Source organism: Vipera ursinii, assembly GCF_947247035.1.
Source record: "Vipera ursinii genome assembly, chromosome: 16".
NCBI lineage: Eukaryota > Metazoa > Chordata > Lepidosauria > Squamata > Viperidae > Vipera > Vipera ursinii.
In genome coordinates, this window is record NC_139529.1 from 7,454,863 (window position 1) to 7,465,166 (window position 10,304).

Sequence of the window (10,304 nt, forward strand, 5' to 3'; positions counted from 1 at the left end):
GAGAAGAGGTTGATTCCCTCTTCTTCTCTGCGGCAGCCGCTCCAATATTAAAAGGGGCTGCCACAAAGAAGAGGGGATCAAACTGCTTGGGAATTCTGGATTGATGGGCTCAACGGTGCATTGGTAGGTTTTCTTGGCTGCCCAATTGTTCATACCTCGCTGTTTTTCTCTCTCTCTCTCTCTCCTGCAGTATGACTACAGCTTCCGGACAGAGCAGAGCGCTGCAGCCAGGCTCCCTCCAAGCCCTACCAGATGCCAGCAATATCCGCCCTCTTGAAGTCTCTCAACTCCTTGGAGTATAACGCACACATACTACTGAGAAGCGACAGGATTTTCCTCCTCCTCCTCCACCTCCTCCTCCTCCTCGCTTTGTAACCTTTTCCCCAACCCTTCCTGTCCCTGACAAGCAGTATTAATGGACGCCTGTCCAGCAAAAGACACAGAAAGCCTTGTTTTTTTTTTCTTCTCCTTTGCATCACTTCTTCCCCTCCCCCCTTTGTACAAAATAACTGGATAGCATTTCTTTCCCTCTTTTTTTTAATACCAACTTGCTGGTTTGCAAATCTTGACTCAGCTCCTTGAGTCCTTTTGGACAACAGACCTAACCCTGCAGATTCCCCTCGGATCAGCCCTCATGACTGAAGAGACATAGACCTCCGTTGCGGGGGCTTCTGTCTGTCCACGTTTATTTATTGTGGTTTTTGAGGGTGATCATTGATTCCCTCTGAAGAGCTGTCCCCACTGGGCTGAAGTGTCTTCTACTAAACCGTCTAACAAAAACGAGCATGTGCTCTCTAGGTGGATGGAAGTCCCATCAATGCGCAGCTCCTTGGCACTGACTTGTTTTGGACATGACCTTAAGCTTGTCTTCTCATGGGGTCTGGTAGACCCCATGGATAGATTTTTCTTAAACCAGAAGCACATCCTTTTTAGCTGTTGTCTGTGAACACCTGGCTGGCTTTATCTGGCGTTCCTCAGCTGACTTGAACTATGAAGATCCATCCTGTAGATCATCACTGGTGTCAGTTTTCCTGCAGCACTGGTGTGGCTCTCACCATCCAATTCACAACGTCCTTTGTGGTTTGAAGCAGCTTAAAATGTGTTGCCTGAACTGGACTTCTGTTTTTGGAATTTCTCTTCTCCGAATCATCTGCCCGAATTGATGATCGACGTGACCTTTTTTCAAAGATGGGCAACTTCATTTCTGAGCCTTTGTTTGATTGTTGTTTTTTTAAAAAAAACATGATTTATATCTGATATAAATTTTTCAGAAAGAGTTTAGTCCAGATACTTGTCTGGAAGGCCTACGAAATCTCCAGTGGCTCTCTGTAAAACCTCCTCCTCCTGTTATAAATAGTTCAGTTTAGCAACCGAGAGACCTGTCCACCTAACTGGGCTGCTTAAGATGAAACAAACCATGATGTGTTCTTTCTGGAGATCTTGGAAGAAGAAACCAACACAGATTCATAATGTAAGCTCCAGCCCATGAGTACTGACTCCAGAATAGGGTGCAACTTAGTGCAACTTATCACTGAAACTTAAATTATTTGGGGAAACCTGTTGTAAAATTCTGCGCTGCTCTTTTGCTGTGCCGCTGGAGAACAAATGCTGTGTTGTAGAGATAAAAAGGAGAGCGGCGCCCTTCTTCCCGTTTTCATTAATTTGATTTAAAAAAAAAACAAGTAGAAAGGCTCCAGCATGTCACACATAAATAAACAGTAATTTCTTTAATGGTATTAAAATGCAGTTGACCTGGTTTGGGACCTTAGCTGCTTTTGGAGTTAGTTTAGCTTGTTTTGTTCTGGAGTAGTTTATCCCTAGCAAAGAGCGGTGGTTGTACTGCATAAAATGGATATGTCTTCCCAATCCTTGCCCAGAAGTTTATAAACTGCATTTTTTTCAAGAAAAGTAAAGCTAGGTTTCTGGAGGATTAGCTGGACGATGGCTTTACAGCACGATCCAAGCCAGCGTGTTCAGCCCTTCTACCTTCTTCTTAGCAAGCATGGTCTATGTCTTGATTTCTTTACCATCTCTCTTGGTTTTGCCAAGCCTTTTCAGTTCTCATGGTCCGTTGCCAATCACCGAACTGCCTTTCTCTGCCCACCCCCCCCAAAAAGGGGACCTTCATGAAGACGTTAAATAGGTAAGAGGCCCCAACAGAGAAGGCCCTGCTTCAGTCACTTCCTGAAGGTAGCTTGGAAACCAATAAGGTAAACTGAGGCAGCGATTTGATCTTGCGCCTGTGATCTTGAAGTGAGATGTTAGGAAAGCATCTCAAGCAGAGCAGGTAGATCTGAGATGAAGACAGAAAAGTTGTTTTCCAGTCAACAAAGTGCAAATAGAGCTAATACGACGGCCGGCGGATGTGAATTGAATCTGGCAGAGAAATTTTGATTTGAATTTTAAAAAGTCAAATCTAATGAGATTGATTTGGAAAGCCATTCTAGTTCAGAGGAAGGCAGGTCCTGGAAGGTGTGTGGAATCCATTCAGGTCAGCAGAGTTTTTAATCCCCCTCAAATCAGAACTTCTTTTGCTTCCTTCCGTTGCCTTACAAATGGCACGTCAAGGCCACTCCATGTTTGGAAAGATGGAGATGGCACATCTCTGCCACAGCTCTTAACTTTCTCAACAGCTGTGCCAAAAAAAGATCCGTTGATTTTTGCCAAATTATCCTGTCCCGCTAGTTGGTTTCCTTCCATAAGGAGGAGCCATAATAGGGTAGCAAAGAGATTTCCCTGTCTCAAATTTTGGAGAAGAACTGCTGGTTAAATTGAAACCGAATTCATGCCCTGGAAGGTAGGAAGCGGAGGAAGTCATCACCAGCCATTGCGTGGACTCTCAAGAGGAGAGTGGTCGCTTCCTGTAAGAGAGAAACAACCAATGCACCAGAACTTCAAAAAAACACACCAAAATGGCACCTTCTACTTTTCAATGCTCTTAAGAGCCAAGAAAGCAACTTTGAATTCAAGGCTACCAGAATTGCACCAGAATTGCCCCTCAGGCAGAAGGGGCAATTGTTTTTGCAATATTCTGGCGTAGGTTTTGAATTCTTCCCCCCCCCCACCACCCCCTTATCTGGTGAGAAGACAGTGACAAACAAGCAGATGTAAGTTCTGTCAAGTTCTGGTGAAGTTCTGAAGTTCCTACCAGCTTCCATCCAACTGTTCTTGGATGCTGCTTCTCCTCCCCTTCCCATCCAATGGACAGGATGCAATTTAACTTTTTTTTTTACAGAGGAATGCTTAAGTACAAAGCACACTATCATTGCATCCTCTTTTTACATAGTATCTGGCCTCCCAACGGTACTGATAGATAGGTATTTATTTCTGTATTTAGGCGTATAGCTATAATTGTGGATGCTTTTATGCCAGTCTTGAGTCTTTTTCACATTGTTTCCACCCCTTTTCCATATATTTCTCTTTAGATAATGCAGATATGAGCCCCTCAGTTCCAGACACAGATTGGTAGACTCAAACAGAGCTGAAACCAACTTTAAAGAAGGTTTTGTTCATCTCTCTCTCCACTATGAAAGGAAGGTGGAATTTTTTTTACCCAGGACCGTTGCCTCCGCTTACAGGCAGAAATGGTGGAAGGCAAGAAGCAGGATTGGTAGGTGTCAAGCTAAACGAGAAAAAGGGAAGTGGAGTTTGAAAATTCAGCCTTGTTCTCTCAATACTGGAAAAAGTAGCTATAAATGAGCCTGGGTCTCCTTTCTCTGCCCCCCCCCCAAAGGCAGTTGTTTGGTCTTTAAACAAAGTGTCAATCAGGAGTTTGCTGGTCCTAAAGGCGTTTTTGATGGCTTTTGTTGACTTTCATGTTTGTCTCTTTTGGACCCACTCTCCTTGTCCTTAGCCATTGGCTGGAGTTGATGAAAGATGGAGAGCTTGAAGGTCATCAATGCCTGGGGAAGAAACAGGTTGGTGGTGTAATGTTGTTTTGACAACCCAACACCAAAGGGACTTCTTTTCAAGCAGGGTAATCTTTCATGGAATGCAGTTGTGCATCACAGGTAACAATGGGGAAGTTCCTGTTGGCTTCTCCACACAACCCCATCATATCGACGGGTGCAAATAAGCCACCTTGTGTAGTGTTATTATTCCAGACATCACCACTGAGGGGAGACAAAAGGTTTGTAGATCTTTCCTTGGAAATTTGATGGCCTGTTTGTGCAGCTTCTGTCAGTTTTATATTCACACAATATACGCATAACACACGGTTGCACAGATGAAAAATGGGTGTGTTATTTCTGTCCCTTCCCCCCCCAAACAGAGCAAAAAATAAGTGTTAATATCGGGGAAATCTGTGATGCTCTAAAATGGGTGTTTAGAGTGTGGTTAATGGGACAACAGACAGACAGATTTAGGACAGCTGATGTGTTCAAAATAAGTTGAATTTGTGGAGTATTTTTGTGTGAGTGTGTGTGTGTGTGTGTGTGTGAAGTGGATTAAGTGTTTGTTGTGTGAAATTATATTTTGAAAGAGGGGACCGATCTTCTTGTTTAGGAAATAAAAGTAGGGTTCCTTTCAGGTGCAGAAAAACGACATCAATGCAACATTAATGCAACATCCTATGAAACGCATGGATTAAAATATCCCTTTCTGAACTATTCGCTTCAAAAACAAGAATATTGTTCAGCAGCTGGGCATTTTTTAAAATTGTGTGTGGGTGTGTAGGTATGAATGTAATTTTTTTTCTTAAAGATGCTATGCATTTTCTTTGTGATGGGACATTGAGAGTGTTCATTAATCCTATTAATATTACTCTTTCATATTTATTTTAGATGGCCTACTTTGTATTTTACAAAGGGAAGCTCCCGTCTTGAGAACTTAGTCTGTATTCTTAATATAATTTGTTGAATAAAAAAAATTAACGACTTCCTCTTATTCTTTTCTTTGAAGGCTGTGGGTGTCTTTTTGCTCCCATTTCATTAGGAACATGTCAATGAAAATATTAAATATTGTAGGACTTTGACAATTCTCTGTGTGTTTCTGGAAATCCTGAAACATCTTCTAAGCCAACAGCATAGTTCTTGAAGTTCTTTCTTTCTTTCCTTCTTTCTTTCTTTCTTTCTTTCTTTCTTTCTTTCTTTCTTTCTTTCTTTCTTTTTCTTTCTTTCTTTCTCTTTTGTTCTTTCTTTTTTTTGTCTTCATCCATCCATCCATCCCATCTATCTCCAGCCATCTAGAAGGCTCTATATTTCAAATTCTACCCATCTTTACCTACCTACCTATCTATCTATGTCTCTAATCTATATTATCTTATCTTATATATATATAAGATGAGCCATTTAGTTTTTATAGCTACCCATACCACAAGCAAGTGAATCTGAGTGACATACAACAAAACTAGAGACCGGCTCATTCTTTTTGGTGGCTACTGTTGAGCTGTCCTCCGCTTCCTTGGTGGCCACATCACAAGCATCTGCCAAATATGTTCTTCAGTTCCTACGTTTTGGAGCTGATGGAAAATGTCTACACAATGGTCCATCCGTACCTCTTTTCGGAAAACCAGCTCTTGTATCTGAAGAATCTCTCCCTCCACCCATAATCTTGTTCCTCCTCTTTCTCCTCTCCCAGTTTAAGGAGATTAATCCCTGTGGTTGAGACATTCTGTCTGTTTGTAACCTCCAAAGGAACCGCGCTTGTCCTGAGGGAGGGAGGGAGGGAGGGAGGGAACTTGTATTTGTGCAAGTATTGTGGGACTTGGCAGTGACTGGATCAACAGATGAATAGGAAGAGGGGTGTCCTTCAAATTGCGTAATGTGTGTGCATTTTGCGATTCAGAGCTTGATCTTAAGGGCATACCTGTTGTCCATAGGGTCACGATGGGTCGGACAGGACTTCGCAGCTAACAACAACAACATTCTTTGAAAAAGACAGATGTTCACCTACCAACAAGATCGTTGTAATTGCCCCCACAAACTCTTAAGCAAAATGAGCAGACAAAGATGAAAATATTGGATGGAGCAATTAAAACAGCTCTAAATTGCTTAAAAGCATATAAGTTGCAACTGATAGAGGAGAATACCTGTAGCTCAGGGTTGAAATGTGGAGTCCTTAGTGCTCTCTGAGCTTGTTTTCTGTGAGACGTTTCATGACGTGACTAGGTAGCATCATCAGTGGTAGGAGAATGTGGGGAGGAGGAAAAGGACTGTGGGGTACTTGGAGCTATCTGTACTTAATTGCTTTCTTGCTTTCATTACCAAATTAGGTAACATTGAAAATCTTCACTCCTTCCTTCCTTCCTTCCTTCCTTCCTTCCTTCCTTCCTTCCTTCCTTCCTTCCTTCCTTCCTTCCTTCCTTCCTGGCGGGATAGATTCAGGAATGGAATCCTCACTCTTGGAGGTCTACAAAGAGACAGATGCAAAACTAGGGAGGTAGCGTGAAATGAAACCATTTCTCATCTTCCACTTGAAAAGGCCGCCAACACAACTTTCAGCGCTGTTACCTACTGACAATTCCACATGTTGTCTTAATAGAAGGCATGACACATTACAAGGCAGAAACACAGCTTGTTTTGAAGCTCCCATCCTTCTCGGGAAATGACAAGCTGATCTCCGCTCTCCAGAAGTTACAGCTAACACAATCCGTCTTGACATTTGAATTACAGTCTGGGGGGTGTTCGGTGGCGTTGAGTTTTTTTTTTCCCCCTCTCTCCCTTTTTTAAATTTACATGACGGGTTTCTTCAGAAGAAGCGGCGGGGGGGGGGAGCTCAAGAGGGCAAATAAAAGAGCTGATAGCATCTGGTCAGAGGGAAACGCATCTTAATCTAGTTACGTATAATTCTCTTAAGAAAACAAGACATTTATCAACGACAAAACCCTATCGGTATCCTATAGGTAGAATAGACATGTCAGGGGGAAAGCCATAAAACTCCTCGAAAAGGTGGGTTGTTTTTTCTTTTCAAAGCCACACGGTCCCAACTTGGCAAAGTGCAGATTTAATGATCGTCTCTACTCTTCCCCTTCCTAAGTTTTTGGCCAAATCCCTGATGCCATATGCAGCCGGTTAAGATAATGAGGCTAAGGCGGAATTAGGTGTGACTTGATTTTCCAAGAGAGGGATGGTCCTCTTTTTTTTCCCCCAACTCCTACCACCTTTGTTCTCATGAAGCTGGTTATCCTCCTCCCCCTCCCTAAATACCTTAAGGGGTAGAAAAAAGGCTCCGTTCTGTATAAAGATCAAAGGTCTCTGGGCTTTCCCAAAATTGCTTCAGACTTTGCCTCCTAATTATCTCTCCCCTTCTTGGTTCTCTTCCATTATCTGGATAGCCCTGGCCTTCCTACAAAGCTCCTGTACCTAATTCGCCTCCCCTCTTCTTTCTCCTTCAAGTGGATTTTTTAAAAAAAACAAAAAACGTTCACGTCCTTTTCATTCTTCGCACGTCGGTCTCTCAATTCTTCACCCCCTCCTCATCCTTTCCACCACCACCCCCTCCCCCAATATTTGATTATTCTTTTAGTGACCTGAAAAGCTTTCCTTCTCGGTCTAAAATGGTCTTTTCAGATGGGCAATCAGCACTGGAGACTTAAGACAGGAGTGTTGTAAATAAAGTTCCTGATTGACTCGGGTGCTAAATATTCAGTAATTGAGTAAACGACAACCAAGACTTGGTTAGTTTGTTTATTTAGGAGCAGAGGGCGACAGTCACTGGTGTTTTATGTTCACTAAAAATCCCAGAACATAAAAGAAGGAAGGAAGGAAGGAAAGGAAGGAAAGGAAGGAAGGAAGGAAGGAAGGAAGGAAGGAAGGAAGGAAGGAAGGAAGGAAGGAAGGAAGGAAATGGAAGAGAAGGGAGGGAGGGAGGGAGGGAAATAGAAAAGAAAAAAGGAAGGCAAATGGAAGGGAAGGAAGGAAGGAAGGAGTATTAGTCAATTAATATGCCTACAGCTTGATTTTCATTTTATAAAAAGAGTACCGGTAATTGGAAAGCAGAAATAGGTATCAAAGCAGGTACCTTGAAAGTACAGCTAAATGATGCAACTTCTCAAAGCAGAAGATTGTCAGCTGGGAAAGTAAGCCATCCACTAAAAAAGTAAACATTCCCCCCCCCTTTTTTTAAGTCCTCCCTTTCCTTTACAAGGGACACTTATGATCTCCCCTGACCAAAATAAATCAATAAAATAAATCAATAAATCACCTCCCTGCTATTAAAAAGGGAGGGACCCATTCCCCTGCTTTGGCCCCAGAGGCAAGAAGATCTCAATGGACAGGCAGAAGTTCTTAAGATGTTTCCTCTGGAGGACGAAGTCCTGCAGTAGGACATTAACAAGTTGTAAAGTGATAAACGTGGTTGTATTGTGAGGGCGGAGGGACCCACCCTAGGAGAAATGTTGGTCTAGACCCCGTGTCCTTTGGAACCTCATGAGGTTATTTAAATCATTTATAAAGCTCACAGGTTTGGGATTGACATCTGTTTGCTTCCATCCATCACCACAGCCCATCATGCTTTCCAAAAGAGTGTGGGGCACGATTTAAGCTCTCTTGAATGGATGGCATCACAAGTGGACAAACAGATTAAGAAAGATAAGATGAGATGAGATAAAAGATAGGATAGGAGAAGGGAAGGGAAGGTGGAAAGAGAAGGGAAGGGAAGGAAAGGAAAGGAAAGGAAAGCAAAGATGGGATGGGACGAGGTGAGATAAGAATTCCTGTAGACACAATGGCACACGTTAAAATGAAATTCACACATTAAAGTGGTATTAATCCATTACTTAATACGAGGGGGGGCACTTACCGCTGGAGGTGGCTGATGGGCTAAGGCAACCTCAGCCCTGGCCTGTCCACCTCTTAGCATTCTTCCATTCAGTTTTACTGCGTTTGTTTAAACAATATTTTAATCTGTGCAGTTTTAATAATTTTTTTTATCTGTTTTATAACTCGTCAGGCGCCCCCAGAGTTGCCTTGCCAGGGAGATGGGCGATGTACAAATTTAATAAATAAATAGAATGAGTAAATAGCTCGGGAAGAAATCGGGAAGCAGATCATCTTAATTTGGAGGGTGGGGGGTGGGCAGAGAGTGGTGGCAGTATTGGAAGCGGTCATCCTGCCTCTCTCCTCAACGTCTCCCTTCTTTCCCAGGCGCCATGTTGTGGTCCACAGGCCTGGTGATGATTGGCAGGGCCGACAAGAGGAAGGAGGCCGCCCTGCGTAAAAGCTTTTAAATGCTTCCCTTCGCCCTCACACCCTATGAAGAGGCAGCCGCTGTCTGTGCTTCATTAACAGGAGATGAAAGCTCAGAAAGCAGGGCTTGCCCCAAGACTGTGGCTTTCTAACTGAATGGCAAGAAGCTTTCGGAAACCTTCCTAGACGCTTCCAAAGATGACTCAAGTCACGGCTTAACGGGCTTGGTTCAAGGCCTGTTGGACAGGGGAGCACAGGTGAGCTGCCTTAATAACTTCCCCTCTCCTGGATGGCCCATAAGTCATCTAATCACTCACCACGAGGAGCAGCGAACTCTGTTTTTCTCCTAATGACGCTGTCCAGATCCCAAATCTGCTCTCACAATATGGCCCAGCTGTGGGTGCAGGTTACTTTGTTCTTTTTTTTCCCCCTCCCTGTCCTGATCGTGTCATGAAGGTTAGTTTTAGGGGAAGTAGGACATCTTTCCCCATTCTTGAGTGTGTCAAAAACATCTGCTTCTACTTTTTTCCAAAGAGGAGCAAAGAAGATCATGGTGTCCAAGTCCCGTCTTTGGATCCAAGAGAAACAAGGCATTCAAGCATCAGCCAGGGCGTCCGAGAAGCATCTCCAGGTAACAAATCAACCGTGTGTCCTTTGTCTTGTCTATCGGTCCAAAAATGTTGCCACCAGGTTATTTTCCATATCTCATAAAACCAAGCCAAGTCATATCTTCTTGTTGCAAAGAATCCGTGTTGTTGTTGTTCAGTTGCTAAGTCATGTCTGACTCTTTGTGACCCCATAGTCCACAGCACACCAGCCCCTCCCCCCCATCCTCCACTGTCTCCATGAATTTGCCCAAATTCATGTTCACTGTGTCCCTGACGTTATCAAACCATCTCATCCTCTTGTTTGTTCTCTGCAACCTATTGCCTGAGAGAGAATGACGGGAAGAAAACTTCCCGGATATATTATTTCTCCACTGTTCCATCTATTGCCATCTACCTACTAACTGATGCTACCTCTCAGCATTGGCCATCTGAAGCCACCACCCATTTCTGCCTAGTGGTAGGATCAGCGTGGAGTTGACCCCAGAAGCTGTGATGATCTAAATTAACTGCTTGCCTCCAGAAGTCGTGGGTGCTCCATCACTGGAGGCTTTTAAGAAGAGACTGGACAGCC

At 43.4% G+C, this 10,304-nt stretch overlaps 1 protein-coding gene across 2 annotated transcripts in view; it reads left to right on the forward strand.

Moving 5' to 3' along the window:
* Positions 1-10,304, forward strand: part of MVB12B (multivesicular body subunit 12B) — a 51,333-nt gene that overhangs the window by 32,961 nt on the left and 8,068 nt on the right. The window contains exons 10-12 of one of the 2 annotated variants that reach the window (XM_083375184.1): positions 191-3,610; positions 9,084-9,382; positions 9,660-9,756. In XM_083375184.1, the coding sequence (XP_083231310.1) occupies positions 191-277 (87 nt within the window). In that variant the 3' untranslated portion in view covers positions 278-3,610; positions 9,084-9,382; positions 9,660-9,756. Of the gene's footprint in view, positions 1-190; positions 3,611-4,781; positions 4,877-9,083; positions 9,383-9,659; positions 9,757-10,304 lie in introns of those variants that run through there. The other variant, XM_083375185.1, reaches the window with a different exon arrangement.